This window comes from Cupressus sempervirens, chromosome 5 (genome assembly GCF_028749045.1).
Source record: "Cupressus sempervirens isolate cs-2001-9-10 chromosome 5, ASM2874904v1, whole genome shotgun sequence".
In the NCBI taxonomy this organism is placed as follows: Eukaryota; Viridiplantae; Streptophyta; class Pinopsida; order Cupressales; family Cupressaceae; genus Cupressus; species Cupressus sempervirens.
Genome location: NC_143122.1, coordinates 456207740 through 456222500, shown reverse-complemented (window position 1 = coordinate 456222500; position 14761 = coordinate 456207740). Strand labels below are relative to the sequence as shown.

At 30.9% G+C, this 14761-nt stretch overlaps 1 protein-coding gene across 2 annotated transcripts; it reads right to left on the bottom strand.

The window, feature by feature from the left end:
- Positions 1-7873: 7873 nt before the first annotated feature.
- On the bottom strand, positions 7874-9969 carry LOC149556745 (SHOOT GRAVITROPISM-like protein). 2 transcript variants are annotated; one of them, XM_089831263.1, is made up of 2 exons: positions 9834-9969; positions 7874-9704 (listed from the first exon to the last, which is right to left on the bottom strand). In XM_089831263.1, exon 2 carries the CDS (start codon positions 8919-8921, stop codon positions 8115-8117), a length of 807 nt encoding a protein of 268 aa, XP_089687389.1. In that variant the 5' UTR covers positions 8922-9704; positions 9834-9969; the 3' UTR covers positions 7874-8114. The 2 variants fall into 2 exon arrangements, 1 of the variants encoding a protein (XP_089687389.1); XR_016364770.1 differs by having other exon boundaries at positions 9567-9704; positions 9818-9960.
- Between the last annotated feature and the right edge of the window lie 4792 nt (positions 9970-14761).

The window sequence follows — 14761 nt, the reverse complement described above, 5'->3', positions numbered from 1 at the left end:
GTAAAAATGTTATTGTTAAATGTATTGTTGAAATGACTATGATCTCAGGTTTTCTTCCCTAGTTCTTTCCCAAGGGAATCCTTGAATCAGATGAACGAATTAAAAAAAAGGAGTACCTTCCTTTCATATTCTTTTTCTTGTAATTCATTTTATACACATGTGTTAGTGAAAAATGGATACAAAGATGTTTTATCCTTCCTACGACATTCTTATGTTTTGAAATTGCATTCATTTGATTAATGTTAATTGGACAAAATGATCAAATATATAAAGTTATGTAATTCATTACCAAACTATGTTAAAGAAAATTCAATGTTTGATTGGTACCTCATTTTGTAATTTGTGTGAATGTTAGGAAGTAAAATATTTCAACTCAAATACTCAAGTATTACATTTAATCCTATAATCAACTTTTTAGAAAAAAAAAAAACAAAATAATGTCCCCCTTGGTTAAATAGATATGTTTTACACAAATCCAACACTTAGAAGAAAAGAATTATTATTCCCCTTAAACATGAAAATATATTTGGCATTCAAAATCTATACTTAAAAGGAAAAAAAAGGACTTGAGAAAAAAAAAAGTATCACCTAGAGAAAATAAGCTCTCTGGAATTTGTATTGGGGAGAAATTAGTTTCCCTTTTGAACAAAGCATCTTAAAGATTCTTTTAAAATATCTTATTTGGATATAATAAATAATTTAAATATATATATATATATATATATATATATATATATATATATATATATATATATATATATATATATACCTCCTACCCTACCCTTTTCTTAGGACTCAACTACTAAACTTTAACATAGCCATCCCCCATCCCCCCCTTGGTGTAGACATATTTGACTTGTGGCACATCACATTTAAATCCAAATTTAATGGGGTCTTGGTTTAAAATGTTGATTTGACAAGAGCCTTTAATCCCTCATCCGCTCATGCATAATTGTTTAGCAATATATCATGTTGACCTTGGGACCTCGTGCAACTCCCAACTTGGTCATGCGCTTGGGAAGTGCCCAAGCTTGGGGAAGTGGAATCCCACTTGGAGGTGGCCTACAGAGTAGGGACTTAGGTGGGATTTAGGGGAGTAAAGGGGTTGGTTAGATTTTGGGGTAGTTAGTAATGTTTTTGAAATATGATTTTGTTTAGTTAGTTGGTAGTTAATGGTTAGAGGTTAGTGGATGTTAGGTGTTAGGATTAGTTAGTAGGAGATTAGAGGTAGTTAAGTAGTAATTGGGTTAGTTAGTAAGTTGTTAGGAGTTTGAATTAGTTAAGGATAGTGTAGTTAGTGTAGTACTTTTTCTAGAATTTTGTAGTTAAGTTTTAATGTTAGTGATTTTCTAATTTAGTATGTTATTATTTGATTTAATATTTACTTTTAGTTAAAGTATAGTTAGTGATTATAAAGTATAAGACTTAGTTAGTGTTTTTAAATAGAGTTTTTTTTATAGTAAAATTTAATTTATAAATGTTGGATGTTAGATAGTGTATGTAATTTAAATTGTTCTTTTTAAGTAGTGTATTTAGATTGATTTTTTTTTAATTAATTGTATTAAATATGTTAGAAGTTAGGATATGTTATGAAATTTAATGTTAAATTGTAGTGTTAAGAAATGTTAGTATGTCTTAGGTGTAATTGTTAATAAGTCAAAGTTAGGACTTTGATAGTTGTTAATTAAATGGTAATTGGTGTTTCATTCTTAAAAGAATTAAGTATTAGTTAAGAAAATAAAAGTGGAAGATGTAGTGTAGGGAATAATGTAATATAATAAATGTTGCAATAAATTAAACAACAAATGATTATTCCTACATATGGATTATAAACTGAAATGAAGTATTTAGGCATTATTGAGGAAATTGTATTTATCCTTCAACATCCTTATAGTTTAACTTGTGAATCAAACATAGAAAACTTTATCAAATCCCCTTATCAACTGAGTAGTTTTATTAATATTTTAAATAAATAAAAAATCGTGTGTTTTTGCCCATATTTTGGGCATGACATTGGTGGTACACTGTATAGTTTTTACCCTCCTCTCTCTTCTTATGAATATTCCATAGATAATCTTCTATAGAATGTAATAACAAGTAAGGAAGGGAGATATATTCCCTATTCCTCTAGTGGTTAACGATAGAAAAATGGTAATAGTAACACACCTTGACTCTATCTTCCATGGTTGTGTATCTCATGATAACATAGAAGACCATGTCCCATTGTTTAGGTAACTTTTTACAAGAAAATCCCCCTAAAAAATGAATAGGATCTTCATCAAGTTAGAAGAATTTTCACACACTCATCTCATCTGCAACCCTCAGTTGCTTCCTCCATATTTTTCCCTCCATAGCTAGGCTAGTGTAATTAATGATCAACTCCTCTATAACCTCAAATGAGACACCATTAGTACTTATGCAATAGTTTTTCCAAGAATCAATGTGTTGTTAGGTAACTTTCCCATCATTCCCTTCAATGTTCTCCATAAATAGTATTAGTCTACCTTCTTTTAGATACATCCATCCCACCTTGTCTTTCTTAATGGCCTCTTCAATTTTAGGTGGCTCAATCTAAGCATTAGAATTCTACATAGCTTCTTCTTCACCAAGCTCAACAACTAGATTATCCTCTCCCTCTTTAATCGTCAGAGCTATACCACCTATAGACTTCAATAATCTATATAGAGAAACCATCTAGTCAAGCCTTTTCTCACCTGACAACATAAAAAAAGGCCTATAATAGTTTGAAAATACTTGGGATTACCATATATTAAGTTAGAACAAATTTTATTCCTTTATTATTGAAAAATCACCCTTCCGTAGCATTCCCATAAAAGCAATCATTGATATTTAGAAAGTCCCATCCTTTGGGACTACAAAAAATCATCCTAAATCTTGTATTGGGTAACAAACCCTTTCTTCCCATAAAGAGTCAAGATTAATAGGGTAAAAGTACAAACCAGTATCACCCTTTTACAAAGGAAAAGGCTTTAAAAAGTATAATTGTTCAACTTCAATGACATGTTATTATTTAAAATTTGAAAATGAAGTAAACTAATGAAATGTGTAGAAATGGATGAAGTTTAGGTTATTATTTTTAATAATTATTTGCAAAAAGAAATGATAGATTTTCCTATTTTTTAAGGATAATTTTTTCGTTGTTGAAAAATGCTAGAAATTAGGGGTCTAGTTCCCACCACAAAACTACAAGGAAATAAACTTATTTCCTTTTGATCTCAGATTATGATATAGATAATATATGTAGCTAGAACAATCAAAAACAAAAATTAACTTTAGATCTATATTTTCTCTTTTATAATGATTCAACTTTCAACTTATTCAAATTAATAGTTTTCATCTCCCACCACATTTTTGAAAATAAATCTATTGCAACCAAAAGAAAAAATTATAGATTTTTGAACAGAACTCTCTCCTCCAGAATGTCATATAATTTTAAAATTTTTTTGATATGATTTACTATTTTTTTCTTTCTCAAAATCAACATCTTCTCGAGTGTTAAAATGCATAATTGTAGATTTTTTAATTACAATATATTATATATCTAATTAAAGCACTATGAACTCTATATAAAATGGTGTTTATATGTTATTAAAAGAATATCATAAAAAATAGTAAGATTTATTGAAACATCAGTTTTCTAAAATAATTTAATTTCTTTGGTAATTTGATACTAACTACTATAAAACATGCATTTAATAGAAATTTCCAATTGAAAAAGTGTGAGACCACATATAACTTAGCTAGAATAAAATTAACAAGATCATATGTTTGAAAAATATTATTTTTTAGATAGAAATACTAAAATTTAGTTGTTCTGATTAGTCAGCCTAAAAGGTGACACAACTTTGTACTTTCGCCCAATAACTATAATAAGGAAGTGGCCCTAATTAAACTTATTTTTTCCAAATCCTCCACCAAAATTAGTGTCCAAATGCCAAATACCACCATACTATTTAAATTTGAACTTACCCTCGCTAAATCTATCATTAGGTACAATGCACAATAATGACAAGGCCAACCATATCTGTTTTAATTAATAGATTCATCATTAATTGAAAATGATTTATTTTTGAATGAGTGATCTAATCACTGCCAATAGATTGGATTCCCTTTCCCGAACTTGGTGATTAATGACCTTGTATCCATACCCTGCTAGGTGTTCTACCACCTGATTTCCTTCCCTATTCACATGTTGTATTTTACATTCCTTAAATCTATTTAAAAAATTTGTGCATCCCTTATGATGGACATGGAATGCAAACTCATCTGATTCACACCTTTGATGGCCTTAATAACTAATAATGAATCTTCCTCAATTATCAAATTTTGAATTCTAGTACTGCAAGCTATCCCCAAACCCTAGAGTAGACCCATCACTTCTTCCTCATTAGAGACTTTCCCACATTTACCTGAGTATCCCTTAATGCAAACTCCATATTCATCTTGGATAACTCCCCCAATAGCATCTTATTCACTCCTTCTTGAGCCATCAAAATTCAATTTCCACCAATTCAGTGTGGGGCCATGACTTCCATTTGGTTCTGAGTCTTTTATGGGCCCTCAAACTATCCACTTTCTTCACTAACTACGAGATGTCCCATATTTTTTCCCAACACCTATCCAGTTGTTTGGAGGGGTGAGGAGGTGGTTTCCATTTCCAAATCATAGGCCCATCATTATTTGGGATACCACCTTAGGAGGGGAGAATTTCTCTCTGAATATGTGATTATTTCCCTCTTTCCATATGTTCCAACAAACATAAGGGAATGGCTTTCCTTATCAATTTGATAAGGGGGTGATGGGAGGTACATCTCCATCCTAGGATAAATTGATGAGCATCCCTATTTAGAACCCAAGAGATCCCCAACTAACTAAATAGTTTCTTTCAAATTTGAACAAAATAGGAGCAATGAATTAAGAGGTGGGAAATAGTCTCTTCCTCCTTACTACATAAAAAACACCAATTCACCATTTTAAAGCCATGCCTTTTAAGTTTATCAATTGTGAGGATGCTATTATGCATAACAGACCACTAGAAGAAATTAATCTTCAGCAATAACTAAGACTACCAAACAATCCTCCATTCTAAGGCCCCAACCTCCCTGATTATACTATGAGAATACAAGTAGATGTACATATAGTGTAGAAGCGCTTAATGTTGTAGGTTCTTGCTTAGAGAAGGCTTAAATTTGGACATAGAAAAATTAATTAATTATTTGATTACTATAACAAGATTATTTAAAAATGAATTTAATGAAATGAATATTTTTTAATTAAAATGGAAAAGGACTAAACTTTTGCATTTAGATATTGAATAAATAAACAATGTGAAATGGCTAATCAAAAATATATTTGATCAATCACAGGAAGAATGGATGAAATGATTACCATTTTTAAAAATATCTATAGAGTTGTATTGAATTTACAAATCCTTAGTTCAAAATGTTTAATACTAGTTTGTGTGTAGAAAAATTAATTAATTATTTGATTATTGTAACAAGATTAGTTAAAAATGAATTTAATGAAATAAATATTTTTTAATTAAAATGAAAAAGGACTAAACTTTTGCATTTAGATATTGAATAAATAAACAATGTGAAATGGCTAATCAAAAATATATTTGATCAATTGAATACGAAGAATGGATGAAAAGATGACCATTTTTTAAAGTGTATATAGAGTTGTATTGAATTTACAAATCCTTATTTCAAAATGTTTAATACTAGTTTGTGTTCAAAATAAAAATCATTTGCTACACCTAGATGGTGGACCAACTCCCAAAGGATGATCAATTATATTTTTTCTCTAGATCTCGTGGATACTTTTCGCATTGATTTATTGGAAATTAACATGTTACCAATGACCTCACTTGTTTCTACATCTTCTATATAAGAATAAAATATTTTGAATGACAAAAAGAAGTAGAGGGAAAGACAATAAAAAGTAGTGAAACAAAATGCTTGTCTAACAATAAAAAAAGAGGAAATAAAGAATTCTAAGAAGAAATATAGTATTTTAGAAATGAATTTTTTAAAGGAAATATTTAATAAATTAATTTATTAAAAAATCTAAGCATTTATAGAATTATTTGAAAAAAATGATTACAAAAAGGTTGATGAAGTAAAATTATTAAAAGATCTTATTGTATGTCCTTAATATTGACTAATCTTAACTTATATGAGATTCAAGGAGGTTATTTAAAAGACCATATATTAATGATAGACTAGAGAATACAAGTACATGTATATATAGAGTGGAAGTACTTGAAGAAATATTTTCTACAAAATTGAGAAGATTATTAGAAATAAGAAATATGAGTATTTGGTGAGATGGAAAGATAAACTCATTAAAGAATCTACTTGGATGTCCAAAGTAAGAGGTTGACCAAAACAAATTATGCAATTGATTATTGTGAAAAAAATGAGAAGCTAATTCCTAGGATTTCCAATACAAGATACCTAAGGTGTCTCAGGCATACCAAAGTTACTTTGTTTATTTATTTATTTATTTTTTAATAGAAAAATAAATACGTTTCTATATCTATTATAATAGTATGAGCTAATTTTGTACCACATTCAATGATAATTATATTTCACAAAGTTTACAACTTCATTTATTTAACTACAACCATTATAAAGCAATCAATGATATTGCAAGGCACAACAACTAATAATCATAAGTTATTATTAGGATAGTAGAGTTCACCAAGTATCTAGAGTGTTATATTCTATTTATTTATTTTTAGTCATTGTGTATATGTGTTGTAACCAAATATTTATTTAGGTCTTATGCATGTTATTTTCTATGTACAAATATTATTTATTTAAACATTGCAAAAATAATTCAATAGGGCCAATTCTTAAAGTCTCTATTCTAGGTTGGAAGAGGGGATATGAATGAAGCCACATTAAATTTAATGACTCCTAACTCAAAGTATATAAAAATAATAATAACATTGTGTGTTCTCAATATAACTACATGCTCCATGTGGATGGTGCACCAACATGTAAGGTTGGTTAATGAGAAATTGATTATCTCATAAGTTCAAGTATTCTTATCACTTTGATATTTGAGTATAAAACATGTTACCAACCACCATATTTAATTCTACACAAAGTCTTGATCTAAAAAGAATAATAGGAAAATGTAAGCAAAATAAGTGAAACAAAAGGCTTGTCTAACAATAAATAGATGCAATAAGAAAGGTTCTAAGAAGATTAAAGGAAGGAGTTTGCACAAGACATGATAATGAGGAAAGGTACAATATTTTTTTTAAGTGAAATTATAATATTCAAGTTTTTAATTGAAAGTTGATGTCTGAACATCTAATACAACTATTATGTGAATGAAATGAATAACATCAAACTACATTAAATAAGATAAAATGTGAAAACAAAACTAGGATGTAACTAGATAATTCTTAAGGAGGGCTCAATTATATTATAGGGAGGTTGTATATCATTGTCCACACATGTCCTAGTCTACCCACACATGCCTTAGTCAAATTGTAGTAGGCCATAGAATAGTAGGGGGTCTAATTAGCCTTGTGAACTTGGTTATATTAAATTTTAATAATAATTGAAACTGAGACACGATAACCTTGTTTAATGCTCATTATGAAGAGAACTCTCTATATTAAGCTTAAAGTTTAGTCATCAATATTTTGAATCATACTCTATAATTCATTATAAGAATAAAACTTTAACACAATCAAACCAAAAAATATTAATTGAATACCTCTCTATATTCATTAAATATCCTGTAAATTACAAAAAAAGCAATGAAAATACTTATATATTTATTCATATTCATTACCTTAATTGAGGAGCACTCTCTATATTTACCAAAAAGGTAAAAAAAAATATAGAAATTGCATTATATTTCCATAGAAATTGTATTAAGTAAAATTTATATTTTCCATAGTATGTCCAATATTTTGTACGATACAAAGCATCTAAAGAAATAATATTGATAATTTGTAATGGGAACGGAACTGCTTACATACAAGGACGGTGGAGCCTCCCTATGGATGGTGGAGCCTTCTCTGGACAAAGTTATATGCTAACACTTTGTGCCGGATTTATAAGTTAATCTCAGTCCTTTTGTTGTTTGGATGTGGAAGCCATTTGAGAGCTTGAGTTCAATAGAAGCTGCTGCTCCTGAGGCATCAATTGCAAAGACAAATGAGTTTCCTCTTGATTGGATTGATCTGTGATTGCAGTTGCGTGAATGAAAGGGTGATTTCTATTCTGATCTGCCACATCATTTGGCCATGAAAGGTGATATTGAAACTGCTGCCTACATGCCTGGCAAGTTATCTCCATACAGGTAGCATCAATGCGCCTGGTTGCCTGTTCTTTTAGTAGCTGAGCTCTGTTAAGTTCAGCTTGAGCTTGTTCTCTTATTCTTTTGGCACTTGCAAATTCTGCCTTTGCTAATTCCATCTGCTTTTTTGCCAATTCCATTGCATGCTCAGCATACGCCTTTTCTACTGTTGCCAGCCTCAATTGCTCCCTTGCTTGCTGCTTCACTAACTCTGCTGCCCCTCCATCTTCAACTTCAATCATCTTTGCCTTTTCTTCTCCTTCTTCCTCCTTTTCATGTCTAATTTGGTTTTCATAGGACACCATTGCACCTTCACTTGAAGCTGTTCCACTGCCCAAAGATAGTGTCACTTGCCGAAGACCCTCTTTTTCCATTTGGTTTTCATCCATATTGCTTTGATGTGGCTGTTTTGCAGCCACCTTGGCTTCATTATGTTTCTCTGGCTCATAAAACCCAATGGAGAGTTGTAATGAATCTCTTGAATGGAATTGTTCAATGTTGTCATCTGGTATTGGATCTTCATCTTCATCTTGCTTTGGGCCTGGCATAAGTTGAAGCTCCCACTGCCGCTCCATTGGTGAAACAGTTTTTTATTCCAACTCACATTAGGCAAATCATGCTTCTCTAACAGGTTATCCAAGTTTTTTTCTACTGCTACTCACGTTGGATTTCTGTACAAATGACCTCTAGTCCAACAGTCTATCCTCCAGATCTATAGAGGCCAGATCGATTGCAGTCAACTCTCATAGTCCTGAATACCCATGTGATAGAACGAGTACAAGAAATCATGTGTTATTTGAATTCTGAATAAAATGAAAAAGAATCAGTCAAACAAAGGCGTCGAGTACAGTTATAGAACAAGATACGCAAAGAAAAGCCTCAGCATGCATGTTAGGATGATCTCTCATTAGGGTTTTGAAGATTTTTCTTACAATTGACGGCTGGGTTTAAATAACACATTATAAGATGTGGTGTGTGGTTTGTTTGGGTGTTTCATCGAAAGTTCAGTAGTACTATCTATTAGAATGTTTTTAGATGAAACACCTGAACTTTGATTCATGTAGTTGACCCATCCAAAATTGCATTCCTTTAACAGAACCATCTATCGGCATAATTTGATACAAACCACTTTAAGTAAATCAAAACTTTCAAGATATTGTTTAAATCCGAACATAATTATGTCCACCAATACCATTGGTCATAGTTGTTTTGAAAAAGCAGAAAAATGAGAAGGGTTTGGTACAGTTTCTCTTACCTATTGTTTTTCAGCTTTACTTTCTCTTGAAGATCTTTGATCATGCTATTTGAAGTGGGCAAGGCGAAAAATCAAAGAAATCCAGCCCTTGGAGCTTTGGAACCTGCAGCACAGAATAAGGGAGGCAATTGTTAAACAAGCGGCTCAATTCACAAGAAAGACAGTCACAAATTCCAAGCTTAAGAAGTCAATTAATGGCAGATTGCTGAGTATAACCACAATCATCTCGCACCAGACTGAATTTTCTCTGCCAAATCCATTGTTTGGGTCACGCATTCAATGCTAATTATATAAAACCTCTTGTCTTTCTCAAATGATTTGACAAATTTCTTACAGGAAACAAAACCCTATTATCTAACATTTCTGTCACACAGAGTTTGGGCTCCCTTATATCAGCATGTTTCCTAGCCGGCCGCCCTCGCTAGACAATGTGGGGTCAATGTAAATGGGAAACTTTTAATTGGGTTCTATTATATTTCTTCCATAAAATGCTGATATCATTTCTTACATAAACAATTATTCAAACTAAAGTAATGCTTGAAATTTAAATGATCCCATTAGTTTTCTGTTAAAATGAGGTGCAACTCTTAGAGTTAAAATATTCTTTAAATGTTTTATGCCACGTGGAAGGTGGTTTGAGAATTTGGGTTAAAATATTGTTGTAATCATCAGCAAGTATGGATGTATTCTTATGGTACTTGCGGGTGTATTCTCATTTGCCCATTCCACGTGGCAGTCTCTCCGTTTTCTCTCTAAATACAAATATAATTCTCCGGCTTTGTGATATCTTACAAAAAAAAAAAAATTTTACAACTTTGTCAAACTTAGAAGAGAAAAGTTGATCCTTCCTAGCTTTTGAAGAGACAGCTAAGAAATACAGTGAATGAAAAGTTGTTTAGAATAAATCTGTTATAATTTGGATGGATGGCAAGACAGCCATAAGATCTTCACATGGTTGCCAGTCATATTTCTTCTAGTCATGATAATAGCTAGCAAGGCATAGAGATAAATATAAACATAATAATAAACATCAATTGTTCTGAAGGTTTCAAAATCTCCATGTATAAGAAATCATACATGGTTTAAACTAGTACTGTTTGCTTTTGAAAAACAACTTTTGATTGGCCATAAGAATCAAAGAGAAGATCGGATATAGTGGCATAACAATGATAAAAAATTAGGGTTTCATTATCTTGCTTATTCTTTGCTATCTTATCTACGCTGTAATCTGCACAGTAGGGAGAGAAATAAAGATCTTTGAATTGTAGCTTCCATGTGACCGACCGCAGGCTTTTGCTTTTGAATTTTTATACAAAAGTTGTTGTCAGTTGTAAGAGAAAGATAAAAATGTTTAAAATGATTCATAACCCTCCCAAAAGCATATGCTTGGGAAAAGAAAGACATCTTTTCACCTTCTGTTCTTAACGACAGCAGGAAGTGGAGCTTAGTCATTGATGTATCTTGCCATTGTCAATCATTTTAACTTTACCAATGGCTCAAACTTCAAAATTCACTACCTTCTTCCTCATAGTTTTCATTTATTTATTGATGGTAGATTTTACATTATGGAAAAGATTGTTTTGTTGTTCATGTGGAAGTAGGGACCAATTTACTATTTGAAATGGTACAATGTTAGCCTGAATTGTTTTGGCTGAGACTTAAGGACTAAAGGGTACATGAAAAATATGATTTCATTTTCATTTTTATAATATCATGGTGTTGCACATAAGAAGATTTGATTTCCAATAAATTCATTAAAAACCATTTCATTTATTTTAACTGTATATTTCATTATAACAAATTGTTCTTTAGGTTAATAGAACTCCGTGATTGATGTTTCTTGGTATTACCAATTAATTTTCTTAATGAATCAATCTTCAGAATTCATTACCCACTTCTTTTCATAATTATTTATTTATTTTGGTCTAAAATCTTTTATTATATCATTAACAAGATTGTTTCCTGTGAGATTTATAATAGTATAGATGAAATTAAACTGTTCAACATAGTAGCAGGATCTTTTGGCTGGACTTCTTTATTAAGCACTAAGAATCAATAGGAATTCATTTTGCCGAAGTGATTTCTATAATATCATTTCATTTATTTTAACTTGGTGGTTGAGAGATCCATTCTTTTGGGGTGGAGGCATAAAATATGATAAATTATTCTTTTCTTAATAAAAAAACAAGAAATGATTGATGTCCGCTTCCATTGTCAGTCAAATAACTTTCCAGACGGCCCAAACTTCAAATGGTTTTCAGTTTATTCATTTTAACTGCACATCACAGTGTGAGAGCACCAGTTATTCTCAATATATTTGATGTGAAATAGTTATTCTCATAGTTGATGCGCAATAAATATTCTCATACTTGTCGTATTAACCATGGATTGAATTTTCTATAAGCTCAATCAAAGATAAAGTCTCTATAATGGCACCGTTGATTTTAATCAATAAATAATATATAAATAAATTTACTGACTGTCCTGGTCATGAATAATAACAATCGTTAAAGCAGCCAAGACATGATGCATTGAGAATCCAAATAAATCATGACTCCCCCACCACAGAAATCATTAATATGCTACATCCAGGCCTATATATATATATATAAATATATCCCATTTGTTCATAGCATTTACCATGCATTTGGGTTAAACAAAACATTGAAGGAATTATTGCAGAGTGATTTTATTGAGGCACATAAAAGAAGCATGAAAATGTGCATGTGCCTCCCACACAGATTGATAGAAAGAAGATTCTTGGGAGAGTAGAGGGAGGGCCACACCCACTCTCCACTATCACTAAGTGGCCCCCAATCATGATTTGATAACACACTAGACAAAACAAAAGCACCCACATATTGCAGACTGAAGAAAGACAGATAATCAACTCCCTCTGCCATTGCATCACTTCATCCATCTGTGAGGAGTGTTGGCATTTTCTACCTTTTCCAAGCATAAAACGACGGTCAAACCACTTTTCTTTCTCTTGCTTTAGTTTTGAGTGGGGAAAATGGTGCAAAACGGGATCTTAGATTGTATCCAAGCTTTAATCAGCTCTAAAAACAAGCCGAAATGGATTTGCCTAAGTTAGGCATTCCATGTTACCTTGGATTCCACCTCTAAAATGCCTCTTATGTTTTGCAAGGATGGTGTCATCTTCCATCATGGAACTCTTTGAAAATCAAGCATTTGAGTTCCAACAATGGAACCTTTGTACATTTCGAACATTATAAGAGACTAATAAACAATTGGAGTACATTATTTCATGAGTTTTTAAACATTTTTAAGTTCTAATTTTTTTTATAGATTTTTGTTTCTTCTTGTTGTCTATATTTTATATCTGATGTACAAGACTTTGGTGTCCTTTCAAAACTATCATCAGATTTATAAACTAATTTAAAAATGGTTATCTTGTAAGAAATAAAGTCATCAATTTAAAGAGAAATGAGAAACAAGAAACAAAATTCAAATTGAAACATTTGTTGAGAGTATAGTGCAACTTTGTTAACATAATAGGTGGTGAAATGAGAATAGAAATATAAGAGGACATTAGAGTAGAAGACTCACAAAGAGCATGCCACTAGACAATTGAAATAGAAAGACTAAGAAAAATATGAACATATCATGAAGTGGACCACAACAAACATACTTCAATGTAAAAAGTTGAAAAGACCAAGTAAATGAAATTATTTTTATAGTCAACATGATGAGAGAGGTTTCCAATCATTCTCTGCATTAAACAATCCAAAATTTATTGGGAAGCCACAACACTATATGTAGATAACACAACAAAGAGGTGACATGACCACCACCATACATGTACAACTCACTTCTATTGAGTGTACAACTAAAGGTGTCCTTGCCCCATCATTTTTCTAACTATGATTGTGGAAAAAAATTCAACATGAATAAATGATAAATATATCAATATATCAATAAAGCCTATCGTCAATTAGATTGATGCAAGAAGGATCTTTCCCATGAATCTTTCATTCTACTAATGCTAAATAACTATAGCATAATCCACTCATGCATTAGTGACTCCATTTTGGCTCCATAATATCCCTTAGAACTTCTCCTTGATACATCGTAACATTATGGTATGGTTAGTTGAGGTTGCCAATCAATAATATAGCCCCCATTGACGATTGAACAAGATTACATGAACACTATTGATTGTTTGAAGAAGAAAATCCAATCGATTAGAATATTGAAAGTCTTCTAAAAGATCCCATCAATATAATTGATAACATGGAATACATAATTTTAAGAAAATAATAAATGTTTTAATTGTGTAACTATTTAAGGTGTTCACCATCAAGATATCACAAACTAGTCAAGCAAATATGATCTATTTTTGTTAAAAGTTGAAACTTTATAAGTTTGATCTTAATATTTATTAATAATCACTCTCCCTCAACAATGGAGAATATTTCAAGGGGTATGTGGAAGACCATGGAGGGGACGAAAAGTGGCAATATAAAAAAATGAGTTTGTCCTCCGCCTAAAAATATGAAAATTTGTGTTGACTTTTTAGTAAGAATGGGTTTCACTACACTATACAAAGAAAACATGTAACACCACACTAGGAACCCAGTGCTCATATTTTACAAAAATAATGGAAGACACAAGGTAAACAATATTTTCAAATGAAAATATTATAGAAGGATTCAAACCTTACTTTAATTTCACTCGCTTATCTGTAATGGAACAAGTTAAAATACAATTCCAAAATATTACAATGTTAAAACAATTTCTTAACCCAAGAGAAATTGACCTTAACATGTTATTGAGTTTATTTAAATTGTTAGGCAACAATAATGGTTCTCACTTTTTAGCCAACTTTGACACTGAAATAGATATTTTTAAAAAAATATATTCACTTTCAAATGTGTACTACTAAAAAACTGTAAAGAATATGAAGATGATGTAAATTAGATTTGTAGCATTTTCTTTCTAGTTTCTAATACTAGTTTTTAAAAAAAAATTGAAGTGATTGAAGTCCATTTTGTTTTCTCCTTCAAGAAGTGGTATATATGAAAAATCAGCATTTTAAAAGAGTGGTGGTTGTTTTGATCAACATAACTCATTTTAAAAATATTATAATGATAATTATTTCAAGGATAGAATGGTAACATCAATACCTAACAACTTTAT

Bases quoted from the DNA above. Each gene is read 5' to 3' on its own strand.
- LOC149556745 (XM_089831263.1), bottom strand. From the start codon at position 8,921: ATGGAGCGGCAGTGGGAGCTTCAACTTATGCCAGGCCCAAAGCAAGAT.